The sequence below is a fragment of the Salmo salar genome, chromosome 09 (genome assembly GCF_965601325.2).
Source record: "Salmo salar chromosome 09, fSalSal1, whole genome shotgun sequence".
Lineage (NCBI taxonomy): Eukaryota > Metazoa > Chordata > Actinopteri > Salmoniformes > Salmonidae > Salmo > Salmo salar.
In genome coordinates this window covers 46595142-46618150 of record NC_138299.1, presented here as the reverse complement: position 1 = coordinate 46618150, position 23009 = coordinate 46595142, and the positions used below count along the sequence as shown (strand labels likewise).

The following is a 23009-nucleotide window of genomic DNA, read 5'->3' as shown; positions in this document are numbered from 1 at the left end:
ATTACGCATGCTGCCTTTCCTTCCGAATGTAGGCAATGCAATTTAAAACATAAAAAAAAGTTCATGATCCTCTGTCCTCATGCTTTAGTAGCCTATTTTGAATGATTTTATATATTTCTGTATAGACAGGAGTGGGCTAATTAGGTTTTATCATTTTGGCAATTAAATTGACTTTAGGGACAGCAGCTTAGTCTTATGGCTAACACTGAAAAGAGCTAGGCTTGGTGAGAGATGCCAATGGTAAGATTAAGATGAAGTAGAACATGGCGTATTCTTATAAATAGATGAGTGAGTGAATGAGTGAATGAATTAGTGAGTGAGTGAATTAATGAGTCATATGCCAAAAGAGAGAGTGAGAGTCAGCGACGTCAACATCATTTGTCAGACAGAGTGTGATAGTTTTAAAATTGTATTTAATAGATTTGTAGTTGTATCAAGAGTTACTGTTCATATGTACAAAAAATTCATGTAAATAAGTATACACATCTTAATTTGACCAGTTTCTCACAGCAGGGAAATAATCCTGCAGCAACAGGAAATGTACATTATTATGTAGGGGTTGATATATTTTTTTGTTAGAGCAAATCAAGTATGATATTTTAAAATGGATAATACAAACTTAACCATTTTTAAACCTTAAATACACTAAAAGTTAGCATTACTGCTGTGCAGGACATTTCCTGCAACAACAGGGTAATCAAATTAAGATTACAGTTACTTTAGTTCCTTCTCTAAGGCAATGCAAATCCACTTGTTACTCAAAGACAGAGGTCTAGGATCAGGGCTCGTTTCCACAAAGCATCTCAGAGTAAGAGTGCTGATCTAGGATCAGTTTAGCCTTTTAAATATGAACAAAAAAAGATTATAGACAGATCCTAGATCATAATGAATGAGGGTATATGGACAGATCCTAGATCATAATGAATGAGGGTATATGGATAGATTCTAGATCAGATTGAATGAGGGTATATGGACAGATCCTAGATCAGATTGAATGAGGGTATATGGACAGATCCTAGATCATAATGAATGAGGGTATATGGACAGATCCTAGATCAGATTGAATGAGGGTATATGGACAGATCCTAGATCAGATTGAATGAGGGTATATGGACAGATCCTAGATCATAATGAATGAGGGTATATGGACAGATTCTAGATCATAATGAATGAGGGTATATGGACAGATTCTAGATCATAATGAATGAGGGTATATGGACAGATCCTAGATCAGAATGAATGAGGGTGTATGGGCAGATCCTAGATCATAATGAATGAGGGTATATGGACAGATTCTAGATCAGAATGAATGAGGGTATATGGACAGATCCTAGATCATAATGAATGAGGGTATATGGACAGATTCTAGATCATAATGAATGAGGGTATATGGACAGATCCTAGATCAGATTGAATGAGGGTATATGGACAGATCCTAGATCAGCACTTCTACTCCAAGATGCTTTGTGAATATAGGCACAGTTGACCTTCCCCAGGTCCTAATTTATTCATAAACACAGATTTAGGGTCAGTTGACCTTCCCCAGGTCCTATCCTTAACAGACATACACAGTAAAGCTCTGACTGTAACCATTAAAGGGGGAAAAAAGCAACAAACACGAAAGCAGCAGTGCTTTAGAATGTCCTGGATAGATATGTCCCATCAGCCCTTGAGTTATTAAAGTCCATGCCGAGTAAATGCTAGAGATAGTTTATGACTGTTGAGGTTAATTAAAAGTAAATTCAAATCAAACTGTATTGCTGTTGGTGGCAGACGGTGGTATATAACCCACAGTATTGCTGTTGGTGTTCAAAACATTAAGAACACCTTCCTAATATTGAGTTTCCCCTCAAAACTTCCTCAATTCATCAGGACATGGACTCTACAAGGTGTCAAAAGCGTTCCACAGGGATGCTGGCCCATGTTGACTCCAATGCTTCCCGCAGTTGTGTCAAGTTGGCTGGATGTCCTTTGGGTGGTGGACCATTCTTGATACACACAGGAAACTGTTGAGCAAGAAAAACCCAGCAGCGTTGCAGTTCTTGACACAAACCGGTGCACCTGGACCCTACTACCATACCCCGTTCAAAGGCACTTAAATATGTTGTCTTCCCCATTCACCCTCTGAATGGCACATATACACTCTCAATTGTCTCATGGCTTAAAATCCGTCTTTAACCTGTCTGTGGATTTAACAGGTGACATCAATAAAGAGTCATAGCTTTCACCTGGTCAGTCTATGTCATGGAAAGAGCAGGTGTTCTTAATGTTTTGTACACTAAATATATAATCCACTGTATTTCTGTTGGTGTCAGACAGCAGTATATAATCCACTGTATTTCTGTTGGTGTCAGACAGCAGTATATAATCCACTGTATTTCTGTTGGTGGCAGACAGCAGTATATAATCCACTGTATTTCTGTTGGTGGCAGACAGCAGTATATAATCCACTGTATTTCTGTTGGTGGCAGACAGCAGTATATAATCCACTGTATTTCTGTTGGTGGCAGACAGCAGTATATAATCCACTGTATTTCTGTTGGTGGCAGACAGCAATATATAATCCACTGCATTTCTGTTGGTGGCAGACAGCAGTATATAATCCACTGTATTTCTGTTGGTGGCAGACAGCAGTATATAATCCACTGTATTTCTGTTGGTGGCAGACAGCAGTATATCCAACTGTCAACTGGTCCGTTTTCTGCTCTGTGCTGTCGTCCATGTGATTCCCAACCAGGGGGAACTTGGCCAATACACCGAGGGTACTTGAGAAGACCCATGACGTACTATAGGGGTACTTCGGGCAGAGCAAAATTCAGTTGGTCGGTACAGTAACAGAGAAAGGTTGGAAACCACTGCTATAGAGTACTCTGCTCTGTCCTGCCGTCCAGAAGAGGAGCTTCCGTTCCCCTCCTCTAGTGTCTCTCTTGTAGCCTGTACCCCCCCCCCCCCCCCCCTCCACTCTCCATTTTAGGTAATCCACCATAGAAAGCAGTTTTAATCCAACAAACGAGGAGAGGATATGCTGAATTGTCTCTCTTTCTCTATGTGATATACAGCCCCAGGTCTATGAGACCTCCAGCAGATGGAACCCTCCGTTAGCCTCTCGTTGTGTCTCTCTCTTCCTGGTCTGGACCAGGGTAAAGACCAGAGCAGACAGAGTGTTCCTTCCCAGGCCCAAACCCCCGCGGTTCACACTGCGTTCCACGTTGCTGGAACACGACTCGCGGCTCCTCACGAAGTACGTCTTGACGTTGCCCTGCCGCTCGCTCACACCTTTCACGTAGATCTCCCCCCTCAGCTCGCGAACAAAGCCGCGCTCCACCAGGACATGACTGGTACTCTCTGGGACCTGGGATACGCACACGCAAACACAAACACACACACAGCACCGCACATTAACCCACATATTAACACGCCAAAGCCAAACCTCTGTTACCCGCCCACACACAGGCCTACCTGTATGCGTCCACTGACCCCGGTGCTGTCCATACGGCTGGCCAGGTTGACGGTCATTCCCCAGATGTCATACTGAGGTTTAGTGGCCCCTATCACTCCAGCCACCACTGGACCATGGGCTATGCCTACACAAACAGGTCAGAGGTAAAGGTGTGTGTGTGTGTGTGTGTGTGTGTGTGTGTGTGTGTGTGTGTGTTCTCACCAACACGGAGCTGAAAGCTGTTTCCAGAGTGTGTGTTGATTCGTTTGAGCGTCTCCTGCATTTCCAGGGCAAACAGCACCAGCTCACTGAGGTGACGCCACTCATCACCACACTGCTACAACACACACACACACGCACACACACACACACACACACACACACACACACACACACACACACACACACACACACACACACACACACACACACACACACACACACACACACACACACACACACACACACACACACACACACACCATTTTACTATTCATACTTAATTCTACTCAAATGTAAAGTCAAAGTCCTACTTCGAACAGAATGAAGCCAGGTGAATAGAAGACACTAAACAGGTCGAATTGAAGGCAGTCTATTCAGGAAGTAAACTGAAATTCCAATTCAATAATTGAAAAAAGGACATTTATATTCAATAAACTGAAAACTACACTCTATTTCTGTATTTTAAATTCAAATCACTTTGAGCCCAACCCAGATGAGCCCAACCCAAAGGAGCCCAACCCAGATGAGCCCAACCCAGATGAGCCCAACCCAGATGAGCCCAACCCAAAGGAGCCCAACCCAAAGGAGCCCAACCCAAAGGAGCCCAACCCTGTGACACTAAGAGGGCTGACCTGTTGGTCAGGGGAGAGGCCAGAAGCAGCCATGTAACAGCTGCCAATGGTTTTGATTTTCTCAATGTCCTGGAAATATGTCTCATCTAATAACTAGATACAGAGAGACAGACAGAGACAGAAACAGAGAGAGAGAGAGACAGAAACAGAGAGAGAGAGAGGCAGTGAGAGACAGAAACAGAGAGAGACAGAGAGAGAGGTGGATATTAGAAAACAAAGTAATTGTACGCTGGTAACCTATCACAGAGAAACGGCGTGTGTAGATTTGATTCTAACCTCGTCGAAGTCAGCTATGATCTCATTGAGAAGCCGTAGACACTCCACATCCTGATGGATCAACTCTTTCTGTTCATAGTAGTCTGTAAACCCGGGGATGGACGCAAACAACACCCCCACACGCGCATAGGACTGGGAGTACAGATCCTACACACACACACACACACACACACACACACACACACACACACACACACACACGTTAACATCAAGATGGCCTGCTCTAGAACTGAAAACAGAGACTTAAACAAAACAAAACACCTCATTGTTGCGGTCTCTCTCTAGGAAGTGCTGTGCGACATGTGAAGGCAGAATGTTGAAGAGTAAACACTCATTATGTTCCCTCAACTCCTTCATGTCCTCTACTTCCTGTCTGGCCTGCAGACGCCACAGGAAGTCCAGCCGCGCCGTCGCCTCCAACTGGACAGGAGGGGAACAACAACCATCACATGCAGTAGTGTAGGTGAAGGGAGGGGTATGGAGGAGAGAGGAAGCGTAGGGAGGAGACAAGAGGAGGAGAGAAGAGGAGCGTAGAGGAAAGAAGATGAGTAGGAAGGTGTGAGGGAGAGGAGGAGAGGGGAGAGAGGAGGAGGAAGAGGAGTAGGGAGGAGAGAGGAGGAGGAGGAGGGATGAAGTGTAGGGAGGAGTAGGGAGGAGAGAAGAGGAGTAGGGAGGAGAGAGGAGAGAGTAGGAGTAGAGAGGAGAGAGGTGTAGGGAGGAGGAGAGAGGAGGGACGAGTAGGGAGGAGAGAGGAGGAGTAGAGCGGCGAGAGGGATTAGGAGGGAGGAGTAGTAGGGAGGAGAGAAGAGGAGTAGGGAGGAGAGAGAGGAGGGACGAGTAGGGAGGAGAGAGGAGGAGTAGAGCGGCGAGAGGGATTAGGAGGGAGGAGTATTAGGGAGGAGAGAAGAGGAGTAGGGAGGAGAGAGGGAAGATGGAGGAGTAGAGGACAGAGCCCATGTCCTACCTGTCTACTGTTGTAAATTACAGCCACCACAAACATGGCCATGAGCAGGACACACACATCCTTCCTCCTCAGGTACTGCTGCCTGCAAGGGACATACACAACCAGACAGTCACCACACACACTACACACATCCTTCCTCCTCAGGTACTGCTGCCTACAAGGGACATACACAACCAGACAGTCACCACACACACTACACACATCCTTCCTCCTCAGGTACTGCTGCCTGCAAGGGACATACACAACCAGACAGTCACCACACACACTACACACATCCTTCCTCCTCAGGTACTGCTGCCTACAAGGGACATTCACAACCAGACAGTCACCACACACACTACACACAACCAGACAGTCACCACAAACACACACGCACACTACACACAACCAAACGGTCACCAGTGTGTGTGTTTATTCAGTACCTGGTGTTTTCAGAGGTCTGGCGTATAAACAGCGAGTGGTAGCTGACTTCTATGAGGTACGTGTAGACAGTTATGGCCAGAAGTAACACAGCTAGCTTCAGTAGACAGTGCAGCCTGAAGAACACAGCACACGACACCATGGCAACCACCCCACTGAAAACCAGGAACTACAGAAGACAGAGACAGTCAGAAAATGGATCAAAACCTTCTTGACCAATCAAAATCTAAGCGTGTGTGTGTGTGTGTGTGTTACCTCAGGGTGTGTACAGATGTTGACAGGCCAGGTGTGCTGCTGGGAGCTGCTTCTGTTATTAGGGTCCATCTCAGACTCTACACACCACAGCTAGAACACACACACACACACACACACACACACACACACACACACACACACACACACACACACACACACACACACACACACACACACACACACACACACACACACACACACACACACACACACACACACACACACACAATCAAACCGCAGCTACTTCAAAACAAGTTTATAGCGCAGCAGAGAGGCAAACCTTCATGAAACAACAGATCGGATAATGGTTTGAGATTACAGAACATATTGGTCGTTGTGTGTTATCGTTGAGGATACAGAACATATTGGTCGTTGTGTGTTATTGTTGAGGATACAGAACATATTGGTCGTTGTGTGTTATCGTTGAGGATACAGAACATATTGGTCGTTGTGTGTTATCGTTGAGGGTACAGAACATATTGGTCATTGTGTGTTATCGTTGAGGATACAGAACATATTGGTCGTTGTGTGTTATCGTTGAGGGTACAGAACATATTGGTCATTGTGTGTTATCGTTGAGGATACAGAACATATTGGTCATTGTGTGTTATCGTTGAGGATACAGAACATATTGGTCATTGTGTATAACAATAAACTCACTATATCAGATGAGGCCACTCCAAAGTTGATGATAATGGCGGTGAGCGTGAGTAGTGTTCTGACAGTCTTGGTCTCGTTGATCCAGCAGCACAGGAACTGCAGCGCTAGAGGGCTCTGTTTAAACTCTTCAGCTAGGACCACCACCAGCAGCAACACATACACACACACACACACTCCAAACTGAACCAGCATAGGACACAGTCTGAGAGGGGGGTGAGTGTGTCGGTCGGAGAGATTGAGGATGGAGAGGGGAAGAGAGAAACAGGGAGGAGGAGGAGGAGAGGATCAGACGATGAAGAGAGAGAAACAGGGAGGAGGAGGAGGAGGAAAGGATCAGACGATGAAGAGAGAGAAACAGGGAGGAGGTAGAGGAGAGGATCAGACGATGAAGAGAGAAACAGGGAGGAGGAGGAGAGGATCAGATGATGAAGAGAGAGAAACAGGGAGGAGGAGGAGGAGGAGGAGAGGATCAGACAATGAAGAGAGAGAGAAACAGGGAGGAGAGGATCAGACGAAGAGAGAGAAACAGGGAGGAGGAGAAGATCAGACAGTGACGAGAGAGAAACAGGGAGGAGGAGGAGGAGAGGATCAGACAATGAAGAGAGAGAAACACGGAGGAGGTGGAGGAGGAGAGGATCAGATGAAGAAGAGAGAGAAACAGGGAGGAGGAGGAGGAGAGGATCAGACGATGAAGAGAGAGAAACAGGAGGAGGAGGAGGAGAGGATCAGACGATGAATAGAGAGAAACAGGGAGGAGGAGGAGGAGAGGATCAGATGAAGAAGAGAGAGAGAAGCATGTGAGCGGTTGAGAAAGATTACTCTAAATATCTTTAATAAATGAAGTAAAAGATAATCTCATACTTCTAATTAAATAAAGAACACACCTTGCGGCGGGGACGAGGGTCTGTGCACCCATGAGGCAGAGGAGCATGATGAAGGAGCAGACCAGGTTTGACTTGAACATCTCATCACGCATCTGGGAAAACTGAGAAGAGAGAAACATTCCTCAATTATACCACCCATCATCCCACCTTCCCACCCACCCATCAACCCACCTCCCCACCCACCCATCAACCCACCTCTACCTAGGAGTGGCCGTCCTGCAAAGATGACTACAAGAGCACAGCTCAGAATGCTCAACGAGGTTAAGAATAATCCTAGAGTATCAGCTAAAGATTTACAGAAATCTCTGGAACATGCTAACATCTCTGTTGACGGGTCTACGATACGTAAAACACTAAACAAGAATGGTGTTAAATGGGAGGACACCACAGAAGAAGCCATTGCTGTCCAAATAAAACATTGCTGCAAGTCTGAAGTTCGTAAAAGAGCACCTGGATGTTCCAGTAGCACTGGCAAAATATTCTGTGGACAGATGAAACTACAGTTGAGTTGTTTGGAAGGAACACACAACACACACAACACTATGTGTGGAGAAAAAAGGCACAGCACAGCAACATCAAAACCGCATCCCAATTGTAAAGTCATCGATGGGGAAAAATGAATTCCCAAGTTTATCAAGACATTTTGCAAGAGAATGTAAGGCCATCTGTCCATCAATTGAGTGTGTGTGGGCCCCTACCTTGCCCTCTGTATGTGCTTCTGTTGCGGGCCCCTACAGTGGTTCCCCCTTTAAAAGTTGCGTCATACTGCAGCACACCTTGCGGGCTGCCGCAGAATTCTATGGCAAGTTATTTAATTGTCACCCATTGTTGCCATTAATGCTAGTTTGACCACCAGAGGGCATTTTTGAGAAGCATTTGATAGCCTTACATTTTTTGTAAGAACATAGTATATGAGATTGATTTTGCTTAATTAATTTGCTTAATATTATGTTTCTATTCCAAGAAAAACGACACCCTTAGGGTTTCCGTTAGGATTGAATGGAAAATATGGCGCTCTACAACGTGACGGTCGGGAGTAGGCTACAGTACTAAGAGGATAACATCTCCACACCCTAATTGTAGTCTAACCAATACCCAAATGGTGATTCAGTGAAAATAAAAATCTCATTGATTTATCAAGACCAGTCCCCAGCTTGTCTCAGAGCAGCGCGAAACGGCGCTGAAATAGTTGACCACAGCGGGTATTGCTTCTAACTTCAATATGCTTTTTAAATAAATAAGACCTACACCACTTTTAACAGCACATTACTCCACACTAGTGAGACTCATGTCTCCTACAGTAGACCTACAGTATGTCGAAAAAGATTATTTTCAATAACGTGACTCTCCGCCAATAATTACATTTACAGGATTGGAGGATTCTAATATTAATATCTAAGGGGAATTTTAGCATCTGAGAGAATATCTAAGGGGCTTTTATATCATTCTAAATGAATTAATAATAATAATCGCTTTGTTAAAAAAAAACTATATTATGGAGATTTCGTTTTCATTTAACCAAGAGTGAGTGAGAAAAGGCCATTCTTGAACATGGGGTGAGACATTCTCACTAATTTGTAAATAAAGCTAGTTTGTTATTTAGAATGATATATTTCTGTTTTTAGAGGGAGAGAAACCAAAAGCCACCTCATGGGTCTTCCGGTGGTGGCCGGCACGGGTATCGAACCGGCATCTGCGATGCAGTGTCTTAGACCGCTGCACCACTCGGGCACTGTACAACGTGACCGGTCGGGAGTAGGCTATAGGACTACAGTAAGAGCAAAATAATCCTAACATTTCCACACCCTAATTGCAGTCTAAGTTTCTCTTAGAATAAAAACCTTAGTGTAACAACAGTTTTAGTAAGTAATACTGAAGTCGTGTACAATTATCAGTCTTATTTGGTTTATGTCGCCCATTCATTGTCAGTTAGAGACAGAGTAGTGCCTTGGGACCCAAAATCATAATTAGTTCTCTAACTCCCCCCCTTGCGCTTGTCTGGAGCAATGAAGTACATTTACGCCATTTAGCAGACGCTCTTATCCAGAGCGACTTACAAATTGGTGCATTCACCTTATGATATCCAGTGGAACAACCACTTTACAATAGTGCATCTAAATATTTTTTGTGGGGGGGGGTTAGAAGGATTACTATATCCTATCCCAGGTATTCCTTAAAGAGGTGGGGTTTCAGGTGTCTACGGAAGGTGGTGATTGACTCCGCTGTCCTGGCGTCGTGAGGGAGCTTGTTCCACCATTGGGGTGCCAGGGCAGCGAACAGTTTTGACTGGGCTGAGCGGGAACTGTGCTACCGCAGAGGTAGGGAGGCCAGCAGGCCAGAGGTGGATGAACGCAGTGCCCTTGTTTGGGTGTAGGGCCTGATCAGAGCCTGAAGGTATGGAGGTGCCGTTCCCTTCACAGCTCCGTAGGCAAGCACCATGTTCTTGTAGCAGATGCGAGCTTCAACTGGAAGCCAGTGGAGTGTGCGGAGAAGCGGGGTGACGTGAGAGAACTTGGGAAGGTTGAACACCAGACGGGCTGCGGCGTTCTGGATGAGTTCTAGGGGTTTAATGGCACAGGCAGGGAGCCCAGCCAACAGCGAGTTGCAGTAATCCAGATGGGAGATGACAAGTGCCTGGATTAGGACCTGCGCCACTTCCTGTGTAAGGCAGGGTCGTACTCTGCGAATGTTGTATAGCATGAACCTACAGGATCGGGTCACCGCCTTGATGTTAGCGGAGAACGACAGGGTGTTGTCCAGGGTCATGCCGAGGCTCTTAGCACAGGGTAACGTACTAAACCACAAATTACCTCTAAGTCCCGCAGCATAATCGCAAAACTTTTAGTAGAGCAACCACTGTACCTTGCCCTCTGTATGCGTTTCTGTTGTGGGCCCCTACCTTGCCTCTGTGTGTGTTTCTGTTGTGGGCCCCTACCTTGCCCTCGATGTGTGTGTTTCTGTTGTGGGCCCCTACCTTGCCCTCGATGTGTGTGTCCTTGAACTCCTGTGTGAAGGTGGTGATGTGTTCCTGTCTCATGCGTTCGCTGCTCCGGACCTCGATGGCCCGGCGGATCCTCTTGTTGACTTCACGCGTCCCCGTCCGCTGAGCCGCCAGCTGGTTAGGTAACTGGGCCAGAGAGCCGTTACTGAAGGTCGCCAGGATCTGGTCAGGGGTGAGAGGTTAGGGGTCAAAGGTTAGGTAAAGGCCAGACAAAGAGGATCTATAACTGACAATAGACTCTCTAACAATGAGAATAAATGTCAGCAAAGGCGGAAGGCAGGTGGGAAGAGGCTGGAGGCAGGTGGGAAAATTCTAGCCAATGAGCATCCAGGCACAAAATTGCTTTTCTCAAAGTTTCCAGGATGCCACATGCGTCCACGTACAGTACATCAGTCCAGTCGTCATAACCTAAGAATTATAAAACTTCTACTGGATCAAATAAGCCTCACATAATTAGCAATTTGAGTATATGTTGACCAAATTCGACACTCTCTCATTGTTCTCCATACCAACAATCCCCCAATTCAAACTTCTTAGCTCTTCATTTTTGCACTGACAGATTTTGGGGTCGCACTCAGCCCTCTCGCTTTGCCTCTTCCGCTCTGAGGTAGAGGGTAAAGGTTAGGAGGCAGAGGTTAGAGGTCACCTACACAGTTCATTCCGATGATGTTTCCAAACGGCAGCTCAGTACTCCAGCCAGCATGAATGGTGTCATCTCGACTGGGCCGGCGAGCATTCTTGGCAGGAGCCTCCTCCGTGGGCGCGTGGCGAATCAGGAACGTGTCGATTTTGTGTTTCCGTAGAAACTCGTTCCTCTCGTGGCCACGCCCCTCTTCCGTCTCATAGACCCCGCCCAGACAGTCCAGCGTTGCCCGGGAGATGTGGATACGACCCGGCACCCCTCCTACCTCCAGCATGTTAGCGATGTCCACATCCCAGGACCACACGTCAAACTGCCACTTCTGCAGCCCCAGCACCCCACACAGCACTGAGCCAGAGTGGACACCGATACGCATGTCCACCTCATGTTTCAGCTCCCTTCGTACATACCTACAGGTCAGCAAGGAGAGACAGACTGTTGAAAACACAATCTACTAGGAACAATATATTATAACAATATTGATGAATTCCAGATTAAAGTTGGGGTGAAAAGTTTTGATCATGACTAGTGTGTGTGGTTGTGTGAGTGGTTTTGTGTGTGGTTGTGTGTGTGTGGTTGTGTGTGTGTGTATGTGTGGTTGTGTGTGTGTGTGTGGTTGTGTGTTTGTGCTTGTGTGTGTGGTTGTGGTTGTGTGTATACATAGTTGGTTGTGTGTGTGTGTGTGTGTGTGTGTATACATAGTTGGTTGTGTGTGTGTGTGTGTGTGTGTGTGTGTGTGTGTGTGTGTCTGTGTGTGTGTGTATACATAGTTGGTTGTGTGTGTGTGTGTGTATACATAGTTGGTTGTGTGTGTGTGTATACATAGTTGGTTGTGTGTGTGTGTGTGTGTGTGTGTGTGTATACATAGTTGGTTGTGTGTGTGTGTGTGTGTGTGTGTGTGTGTGTGTGTGTGTGTGTGTGTGTGTGTGTGTGTGTGTGTGTGTGTGTGTGTGTCTGTGTGTGTGTGTATACATAGTTGGTTGTGTGTGTGTGTGTGTGTGTGTGTATACATAGTTGGTTGTGTGTGTGTGTGTGTGTGTGTGTATACATAGTTGGTTGTGTGTGTGTGTGTGTGTGTGTGTATACATAGTTGGTTGTGTGTGTGTGTGTGTTGTACTTTATGGTGCTGATCATGGAGAGGCCCATCTCAACACAGCAGCGGGCGTGAGCCGTCTCTGGCTCTGGGACTCCAGATACACAGTAGTAACAGTCCCCAAGGATCTTGATACGCATGCAGTGGTGCTCCTACACACACACACACACACACACACACACACACACACACACACACACAAACAAATGAAACATACTCTGATTGAATTTCATGAATTGCTTACTGAGTTCAGGATAACATGACCGTACAGTCTCACCTCAGCCAGGCGGTCGAAGCGTCGAAACAGCTCATTGAGCGTCCGGACCAATTCCTGAGCCGACAGGACCATGGACAGAGATGTGAAGCCTTTTATATCAGCAAACAGAATACTGCAGAGAAAGAGATAAATATATTACACAGGGCAGACAAAACCCAGACAAGGTCTAGTACTGGAATGAAAAACAGCTTTCAATGGAGAAGATTCAATGCTTTTCAGTCCAGGACTTGAAAACCAGCTTAACAAGCTTTCTGGACCTGGATCAAGCCTGTGTGTGTTTACTGTAGATGTGTGCTTACTGTAGATGTGTGTGTTTACTGTAGATGTGTGTGTTTACTGTAGATGTGTGTGTGTGTGTGTGTGTGTGTGTGTGTTTACTGTAGATGTGTGTTTACTGTAGATGTGTGTGGGCTTACTGTAGATGTGTGTGTTTACTGTAGATGTGTGTGTGTGTTTACTGTAGATGTGTGTGTGTGTGTGTGTGTGTGTGTGTTTACTGTAGATGTGTGTACAGTAGATGTGTTTGTACAGTAGATGTGTGTGTGTACAGTAGATGTGTGTGTGTTTACAGTAGATTTGTTTGTACAGTAGATGTGTGTGTGTGTGTGTGTGTGTACAGTAGATGTGTGTGTGTTTACAGTAGATTTGTTTGTACAGTAGATGTGTGTGTGTTTACTGTAGATGTGTGTGTGTTTACTGTAGATGTGTGTGTGTGTGTTTACTGTAGATGTGTGTGTGTGTGTTTACTGTAGATGTGTGTGTGTGTGTGTTTACTGTAGATGTGTGTGTGTTTCTGTAGATGTGTGTTTACTGTAGATGTGTGTGTGCTTACTGTAGATGTGTGTGTGTGTGTGTGTGTGTGTGTTTACTGTAGATGTGTGTGTGTGTGTGTGTGTGTGTGTTTACTGTAGATATGTGTGTTTACTGTAGATGTGTTTGTACAGTAGATGTGTGTGTGTTTACTGTAGATGTGTGTGTGTGTGTGTGTGTACAGTAGATGTGTGTGTGTTTACTGTAGATGTGTGTTTACTGTAGATGTGTGTGTGTGTGTGTGTGTGTGTGTTTACTGTAGATGTGTGTGTGTTTACAGTAGATGTGTGTGTACAGTAGATGTGTTTGTACAGTAGATGTGTGTGTGTTTACAGTAGATGTGTGTGTGTGTACAGTAGATGTGTGTGTGTTTACTGTAGATGTGTGTTTACTGTAGATGTGTGTGTGTACAGTAGATGTGTGTGTGTGTGTGTGTGTGTGTGTGTGTGTTTACTGTAGATGTGTGTGTGTGTGTGTTTACTGTAGATGTGTGTGTGTTTCTGTAGATGTGTGTTTACTGTAGATGTGTGTGTGCTTACTGTAGATGTGTGTGTGTGTGTGTTTACTGTAGATGTGTGTGGTGTGTGTGTGTGTGTGTGTGTGTGGGACTGTAGATATGTGTGTTTACTGTAGATGTGTTTGTACAGTAGATGTGTGTGTGTTTACTGTAGATGTGTGTGTGTGTGTGTGTACAGTAGATGTGTGTGTGTTTACTGTAGATGTGTGTTTACTGTAGATGTGTGTGTGTGTGTGTGTGTGTTTACTGTAGATGTGTGTGTGTTTACAGTAGATGTGTGTGTACAGTAGATGTGTTTGTACAGTAGATGTGTGTGTGTTTACAGTAGATGTGTGTGTGTGTACAGTAGATGTGTGTGTGTTTACTGTAGATGTGTGTTTACTGTAGATGTGTGTGTGTACAGTAGATGTGTGTGTGTGTGTGTGTGTGTGTGTGTGTGTGTGTTTACTGTAGATGTGTGTGTGTTTACTGTAGATGTGTGTGTGTTTACTGTAGATGTGTGTTTACTGTAGATGTGTGTGTGCTTACTGTAGATGTGTGTGTGTGTGTGTGTTTACTGTAGATGTGTGTGTGTGTTTACTGTAGATGTGTGTGTGTGTGTTTACTGTAGATATGTGTTTGTACAGTAGATGTGTGTGTGTTTACAGTAGATGTGTGTGTGTTTACTGTAGATGTGTGTGTGTTTACTGTAGATGTGTGTGTGTGTGTGTTTACTGTAGATGTGTGTGTACAGTAGATGTGTGTGTACAGTAGATGTGTGTGTGTTTACAGTAGATGTGTGTGTGTTTACTGTAGATGTGTGTGTGTTTACAGTAGATGTGTGTGTGTTTACTGTAGATGTGTGTGTGTTTACTGTAGATGTGTGTGTGTGTGTGTTTACTGTAGATGTGTGTGTACAGTAGATGTGTGTGTGTTTACAGTAGATGTGTGTGTGTTTACTGTAGATGTGTGTGTGTTTACAGTAGATGTGTGTGTGTTTACAGTAGATGTGTGTGTACAGTAGATGTGTTTGTACAGTAGATGTGTCTGTGTTTACAGTAGATGTGTGTGTGTTTACAGTAGATGTGTGTGTGTGTACAGTAGATGTGTTTGTACAGTAGATGTATGTGTGTTTACTGTAGATGTGTGTTTACTGTAGATGTGTGTGTGTACAGTAGATGTGTGTGTGTTTACCTGACGTCTTTGTACTGGTGAATATAAATCTTGTGGAACTGCTGTGACAACAGGTCATCATCCATGTTGGACATGTCAGCGATCATCTCCAAGGCAACGAACCGCGGAATGATGGAGTTCACCAAGCGCTCCTGAGGAGGACAGATACCGTGTGACTCACTCACATGCCTGGTAAACAACAGGTGTAGAGAATAACAGTGAAATGCTTACTAACGGGCCCTTCCCAACAATCAGTCAATCACCCTGTGATATTGTTTGTCTGTCTGTCAGTCACACGGTCTCTCTCTCTCTCTACCTGTCTCTGGTTCTCCCTCTCCAGGCGTACTCGTCCCTCAATGCAGCGTCGTGTCTCCAGGAAGGCTTGTCTCTGTGTGTGGTCTGACAGGTAGTGGATGAACAAACCTGCTGTGTTCATACCCAGGTACAACAAGCCCTTCGCCAGAACCTACACACACACACACACACACACACACACACACACACACACACACACACACACACACACACACACCCCCCCCCCCCCCCCCCCGGTTAGTACACACTAATCACACCTGAGACCAAACACACACACACACACAAAAAGGAGGAGGAAGAGGAAAATGAGGAGGAAGAAGAGGAGGAGGAGAAGCATGAAAGATAGTCAGGAAGAGAGAGGAAGGCAGAGGGAGGGAGTCTGAGTTGACCTCTGACCTTTCTGTAGAGCGCGGTGTCGTCGTAGTGGTGAACGGTTTCCACCAGGAGGTGCAGCGTGGCGGTGAGCAGGCCGGTGGAGAGGGACCAGAGCAAGGGGAGGGGCAGGAGGGTGTAGGTAGAGAACAGCGTGAAGAGGACGTACCAGGCCTGGTCCTTCTCCAACCCCCCCACCACACCTCCCAACACCTGCACTGTCTGGGACAACCAGCTGGCTACAGCCATGTACCTAGGACCACATACAGTTGAAGTTCGGAAGTTTACATACACGTAGTCTGGAGTCATTAAAACTCGTTTTTAAACCACTCCACACATTTCTTGTTAACAAACTATAGTTTTGGCAAGTCGGTTAGGACATCTACTTTGTGCATGATAAGTCATTTTTCCAACAATTGTTTAAAGACAGATTATTTCACTTATAATTCACTGTATCACAATTCCAGTGGGTCAGAAGTTTACATACACTAAGTTGACTGTGCCTTTAAACAGCTTGGAAAATTCCAGAAAATTATGTCATGGCTTTAGAAGCTTCTGATAGGATAATTGACATCATTTGAGTCAATTGGAGGTGTACCTGTGGATGCATTTCAAGGCCTACCTTCAAACTCAGTGCCTCTTTGCTTGACATCATGTGAAAATAAAAATAAAATCAGCCAAAACCTCAGAAAAAAAAGGGTAGACCTCCACAAGTCTGGTTCATCCTTGGGAGCAATTTCCAAATGCCTGAAGGTACCATGTTCATCTGTACAAACAATAGTCGCAAGTATAAACACCATGGGACCACGCAGCCATCATACCGCTCAGGAAGGAGACACGTTCTGTCTCCTAGAGATTAACGTACTTTGGTGCGAAAAGTGAAAATCAATCCCAGAACAACAGCAAAGGACCTTGTGAAGATGCTGGAGGATACAGCTACACAATTATCTATATCCACAGTAAACCGAGTCCTATATCAACATAACCTGAAAGGCCGCTCAGCAAGGAAGAAGCCACTGCTCCAAAACCATCATAAAAAAAGCCAGACTACGGTTTGCAACTGCACATGGGGACAAAGACCGTACTTTTTGGAGAAATGTCCTCTGGTCTGATGAAACAAAAATATAACTATTTGGCCATAATGACCATCGTTATGTTTGGAGGGAAAAGGAGGATGCTTGCAAGTCAAAGAACACCATCCCAACCGTGAAGCACGGGGGTGGCAGCATCATGTTGTGGGGGTGCTTTGCTGCAGGAGGGACTGGTGCACTTCACAAAATAGATGGCATGATGAAGATGGAATATTACCTCAATCCTATAGAACATTTGTGGGCAGAACTGAAAAAAGCGTGTGCGAGCAAGGAGGAGGCCTACAAGCCTGACTCAGTTACACCAGCTTCGTCAGGAGGAATGGGTAAAAAAATTCACCCAACTTATTGTGGGAAGCTTGTGGAAGGCTTCCTGAAACGTTTGACCCAAGTTAAACAATTTAAAGGCAATGCTACCAAATACTAATTGAGAGTATGTAAACTTCTGACGCACTGGGAATGTGATGAAAGAAATAAAAGCTGAATTAAATCATTCTCTGTACTATTATTATGACATTTCACATTCTTAAAATAAAGTGGTGATCCTAACTGACCTAAGACAGGGAATTTTTACTAGGATTAAATGTCAGGAATTGTGAAACACTGAGATTAAATGTATTTGGCTAAGGAGTATGTAAACTTCCGACTTCAACTGTACATACATACATACAGTGCCTTGCAAAAGTATTCACCCCTCTTGGCGTTTTTCCTATTTTGTTGCATTACAACCTGTAATTTAAATGTATTTTTATTTGGATTTCATGTAATGGACGTACACAAAAGTCAAAATTGGTGAAGTGAAATTAAAAAATAAATAAAAGTGGTGCGTGCATATGTATTCACCCACTTTGCTATGAAGACCCTAAATAAGATCTGGTGCAGCCAATTACCTTCAGATGCCACATAATTGGTTAAATAAAGTCCACCCGTGTGCAATCTAAGTGTCACATGATCTGTCACATGATCTCAGTATATATACACCTGTTCTGAAAGGCCCCAGAGTCTACAACACCACTAAGCAAGGGGCACCACCAAGCAAGTGACACTATGAAGACCAAGGAGCTCTCCAAACAGGTCAGGGACAAAGTTGTGGAGAAATACAGATCAGGGTTGGACTATAAAAAAATATCAGAAACTTTGAACATCCCACGGAGCACCATTAAATCCATTATTAAAACATGGAAAGATATAGCACCACAGCAGACCTGCCAAGAGAGGACCGCCCACCAAAACTCACGGACCAGGCATTAATCAGAGAGGCAACAAAGAGAACTAAGACAACCCTGAAGGAGCTGCTAAGCTCCACAGCGGAGATTGGAGTATCTGTCCATGGGATCAGTTTAAGCCGTACAATCCACAGAGCTGGGCTTTACGGAAGAGTGGCCAGAAAAAAAGCCATTGCTTAAAGAAAGAAATAAGCAAACACATTTGGTGTTGGACAAAAGACATGTGGGAGACTCCCCAAACATATGAAGGAAGGTGCTCTGGTCAGATGAGACTAAAATTGATATTTTTGGCTATCAAGGAAAAGGCTATGTCTGGCACAAACCCAACACCTCGCATCACCCCAAGAACACCATCCCCACAGTGAAGCATGGTGGTGGCAGCATCATGTTGTGGGGATGTTTTTCCTTTGGCCGGGACTGGAAAACAGGTCAGAATTGAAGGAATGATGAATGGTGCTAAATACAGGGAAATTCTTGAGGGAAACTTGTTTTAGTCTTCCAGAGATTTGAGACTGGGAAGGAGGTCCACCTTCCAGCAGGACAATGACCCTAAGAATACTGCTAAAGCAACACTTGAGTGGTTTAAGGGGAAACATTTAATTGTCTTGGAATGGCCTAGTCAAAGCGAATACCTCAATCCAATTGAGAATCTGTGGTATGACTTAAAGATTGCTGTACACCAGTGGAACCCATCCAACTTGAAGGAGCTGGAGCAGTTTTGCCTTGAAGAATGGGCAAAAATGGCTAGATGTGCCAAGCTTATAGAGACATACCCCAAGAGACTTGGTGGCTCTACAAAGTATTGACTTTGGGGGAGGGGGTGAATAGTTATGCACGCTCAAGTTCTGTTTTTTTGTCTTATTTCTTGTTTGTTCACAATCAAAAATATTTTGTATCTTCATAGTGGTAGGCATGTTGTGTGAATCAAATGATGCAAACCCCCAAAAATCAATTTTAATTCCAGGTTGTAAGGCAACAATATAGGAAAAATGCCAAGGGGGTTGAATACTTTCGCAAGCCACTGTACATACATACATACATGAACACAAAGCATGGTTGCAAAATCTAATTTTCCCAACATTCAAAAGAGATCCCAACAGACCCATATATTTAGAGAGTTGGGACGTTGAGCTATAAATTATGCATTTATGTGACACTACAACATTCTATGGCAGCCATGTTGGCTCCTCATTAACATAACATGGGGAATATTTAAACAATGCTATGTAACTGAATGTCTGGAATTAGAACAATATAAAATCGGGGTCCCAATACTGGAGTAGACGACCATCTTAAACACCTGTCGCACCTCAACCACTCTGGCGATGACATCATCCCCTTAGAACAGAGCACCAGCACGCAGAGTCCAGCCCCCAGAGCGATGAACAGGCCGACCAGCCAACCATTGGCTGTGTCCAGGCTCTGAGGCCCCGCCCATAGGGTCAGACCCAGGATGTGTAGTTTGGTGATGATGTCGATAACATTAGTGAAAACCAGAGAGGTTATCCTCTGGCTTGATGCATGCTGCTGGTACAACTTCTCCAGGTCGGGAGACCTACACACACACACACACACACACACACACACACACAGAGACACACAAACGTACGCAGGCACACATCAAACAAATCATCAAACAATCGAATCCACTGGCTCTGACGCTCGTCGGATTTGGCAGGGCTTGCAAACTATCACAGACTACAAAAGGGAAACCCAGCCCTGAGCTGTCCAGTGACGCCAGCCTACCAGACGAGCTAAATACCTTCTATGCTCGATCCGAGGCTAGCAACACTGAACCATGCATGAGAGCACCAGCTGTTCCGGACGGCTGTGTGAGTAAGGCTATAACGTAACAATATGTGTAAAAAGTCAAGGGGTCTGAATACTTTCCGAACGTACTGTACATACCTACTTCACACTCCTGCACATAGAATCGGTACTGGTACACTGTGTATATAGCCATCTCATTGTGTATCTATTCCTTGTGTTATTTTTTCAATTTGTTGTGACAAGGGCCCATGAGGAGGCCATGCGCAATGGGGGTGATTTACAATTACACATTAAAACAGGATCCAGGGTCACCCGTCCCACTCTTGAGTGTGTTACAAGAGCCAATGGAATGTGCTTCATTATATGACAGGGCCATAAAGGCCACCAGAGACCAAAGCTCATCTGTTCACCCCCTTTCTTTAAGACCCTGAGTGCCCCGTGGTAAGAAAACGAGACAAAATGCAGAGTCAAAAACATCTCTGTGTGAACAAAGAGATAAAAGGGAGCCAAAAGTGCCAGAACACATTAACCATGTAAACTGAGAAGCTCACAACATGTTCTGGTTTGAACCCAATATACATTGTGATATTTTTCCTCTGCTTTTAAAAAAGTAGAATATGCATTTCACTATAACATAAAATCTTATTCAAATCATGTTTCGAATCTATGGATTGCTTGTTTCTTTTTAAGATTGTGAAATTATTCTCTGTACAGGAAAAAATAACATCTGTGAACACTTATGAGGAAATCTCAGGTTTATCTCATACAGGTTTATCTCATATAGGTTTATCTCATATGAACATTAAATCAACAAGGCGTTCCCAATGTCACATTGTCCAGCCAATAAAGGCCGCCTTCTGTGAGCTTCCCTATAAATTAGAGGACTTACTAAACAGGAATTAGATGGAGGAGAATCAAAGGAGTTCAAATTCCACTAGACGAGGTCATGCCCGTTGGACGAATGATCCCATCTCCTTGGAAATGCAGTTTAAAACTCAGCTGAGAGACAGACAGGAGAAAACCGGTCTAAGTTGGGTCCCCAACTACACAGACGAATGGAAAATGTAATCGACTTGGGAGGAGAAAGAGACTTGTCTTGCAGGAGGGAGAGAGGAGAGTAGGCATGACTAAGAGTTGTCAATCTTGGACTGAAACAGAACTTTAGGAAATGACCTCTGAACTCAGAGAGACACATCTTCCTCACGGAGACGGAACACTGACAAGGTATGAAGAAAAATGGACAGCCAATTTGCTGAAGAATCAATGGCCCACAAGAGGTGGGGTGTTGGACAACTTTATACTGTGTGCTGCAACACAAAGCTGACTGCACCAATAGATGGTAACGACACGGGTTGAAGGGGGGAAGAGCGAGAGAGAGATCCTGACCAGTGACTCAGTAAATATGGCAGCATTCTCTGTGTTCCATCCTTGACTATTCAACATCGCTAAATTATAATCTCAATAGATCAATCATAATATTTATTTTTATTGTGTGTTTTTTGGCATAGTAATAAATCCTATCTTCATAAATAAGTTTTCCCTTGCTTTGACAAATGCTCTAAGACAACCTAACGTATCCTTTAAGATTGTTGATATGAGACTTGTTGAACGGAGGCTAAACTACTAACTAGAGGTTCAAGTTAATTGTACTCCTTGAATACAAAATGATTACTGGTGTCCTTATACAATGGTATTCATTTGAAATAGTAGACAGATTAACCAATTATTAGACCACTAAAGTCCCTTCATATCTTGTTTTCTCTCTGCATCGTTAAGCAAGACACACAGAGAGAAAGACAGAGAGACACACACACAGAGGGAGAGAAACAAAAAGAGAGAGAGAGAGAGAGAAAGACACAGAGACAGCGAGAGAGAGAAAATATCACAGGGTGATTGTCTGATTGTTGGAAGGGCCCGTTAGTAAGCATTTCACCTGTTGTTTACCAAGTATGCGACAAATACAATTTGATTTTGTTTGACAAACACACACGAACGCACACACACCTTAGTGTACCTGCGTACATGCGTGTGTGTCCTACCTGAAGGTGTGTGTGTGCGTGTATTTCCTACTTGAAAGTTTGTGTGTGTGCGTGATCGCGTGTCCTACTTGAAGGTGTGATGAAGGGCAGGCAGGAAGACCCCTCTCACTGTAGACCCCCAGGAGACAAAGTAGTCAGCATCACTGAGGGAGTCGCTGCTCTTCTGGGTCACCGTGGACATTCGGTCCTGATTGGCTGGGTGGATACGAGCTACAGATGAACGCCGCTTATGTCCCACTCCACCCCGAGACGCCTTGTTGCGGATCTGCCTGTTGATCAATCACTATATGATTATAAGTATATTATAAGTAAGTACATAATAAGTATTCCTGAATGTGCTTCCTCCAAGTATATTGAACACATGAGACACACAGTATATTGTATAAAAACTCAGCAAAAAAAGGAAACGTCCTCTCACTGTCAACTGCGTTATTTTCAGCAAACTTAACATGTGTAAATATTTCAATGACCATAACAAGATTCAACAACTGAGACATAAACTGAACAAGTTCCACAGACATGTGACTAATAGAAATTGAATAATGTGTCCCTGAACAAAGGGGGGAGGTCAAAATCAAAAGTAACAGTCAGTATCTGGTGTGGCCAAAAGCTACATTAAGTACTGCAGTGCATCTCCTCCTCATGGACCACCAGATTTGCCAGTTCTTGCTGTGAGATGTTACCCCACTCTTCCACCAAGGCACCTGCAAGTTCCCGGATATTTTGGGGGGGAATGGCCCTAGCCCTCACCCTCCGATCCAACAGGTCCCAGACGTGCTCAAAGGGATTGAGATCCAAGCTCTTCGCTGGCCATGGCAGAACACTGACATTCCTGTCTTGCAGGAAATCAGCCATACTGCTCGTTCTGTGCGTGGTGGCATTGTCACGCTTGAGGGTCATGTCAGGATGAGCCTGCAGTAAGGGTACCACATGAGGGAGGAGGATGTCTTCCCTTTA

At 44.6% G+C, this 23009-nt stretch overlaps 1 protein-coding gene across 1 annotated transcript; it reads right to left on the bottom strand.

The window, feature by feature from the left end:
* Window positions 1-396: 396 nt before the first annotated feature.
* On the bottom strand, window positions 397-22323 carry si:ch211-132f19.7 (adenylate cyclase type 8). The gene is made up of 20 exons (XM_082955496.1): window positions 22121-22323; window positions 19553-19798; window positions 15954-16182; window positions 15559-15708; window positions 15264-15394; window positions 12764-12875; window positions 12511-12638; window positions 11404-11803; window positions 10727-10915; window positions 7713-7853; window positions 6869-7048; window positions 6209-6298; window positions 5956-6122; window positions 5534-5615; window positions 4831-4989; window positions 4570-4716; window positions 4294-4386; window positions 3662-3776; window positions 3460-3584; window positions 397-3352 (listed from the first exon to the last, which is right to left on the bottom strand). Exons 1-20 carry the CDS (start codon window positions 22231-22233, stop codon window positions 3068-3070), a joined length of 3282 nt encoding a protein of 1093 aa, XP_082811622.1. The 5' UTR covers window positions 22234-22323; the 3' UTR covers window positions 397-3067.
* Between the last annotated feature and the right edge of the window lie 686 nt (window positions 22324-23009).

What these genes read in the sequence shown, in the direction of transcription:
- si:ch211-132f19.7 (XM_082955496.1), bottom strand. Translation starts at nt 22,233, where the DNA reads ATGTCCACGGTGACCCAGAAGAGCAGCGACTCCCTCAGTGATGCTGAC. An exon ending in ACACCGCGCTCTACAGAAAG is followed by an intron (nt 15,709 to 15,953) that starts GTCAGAGGTCAA and finishes GTGTGTGTGTAG; the next exon opens with GTTCTGGCGAAGGGCTTGTT. An exon ending in GAGTGGCCTCATCTGATATA is followed by an intron (nt 6,299 to 6,868) that starts GTGAGTTTATTG and finishes TGTGTGTTCTAG; the next exon opens with CTGTGGTGTGTAGAGTCTGA.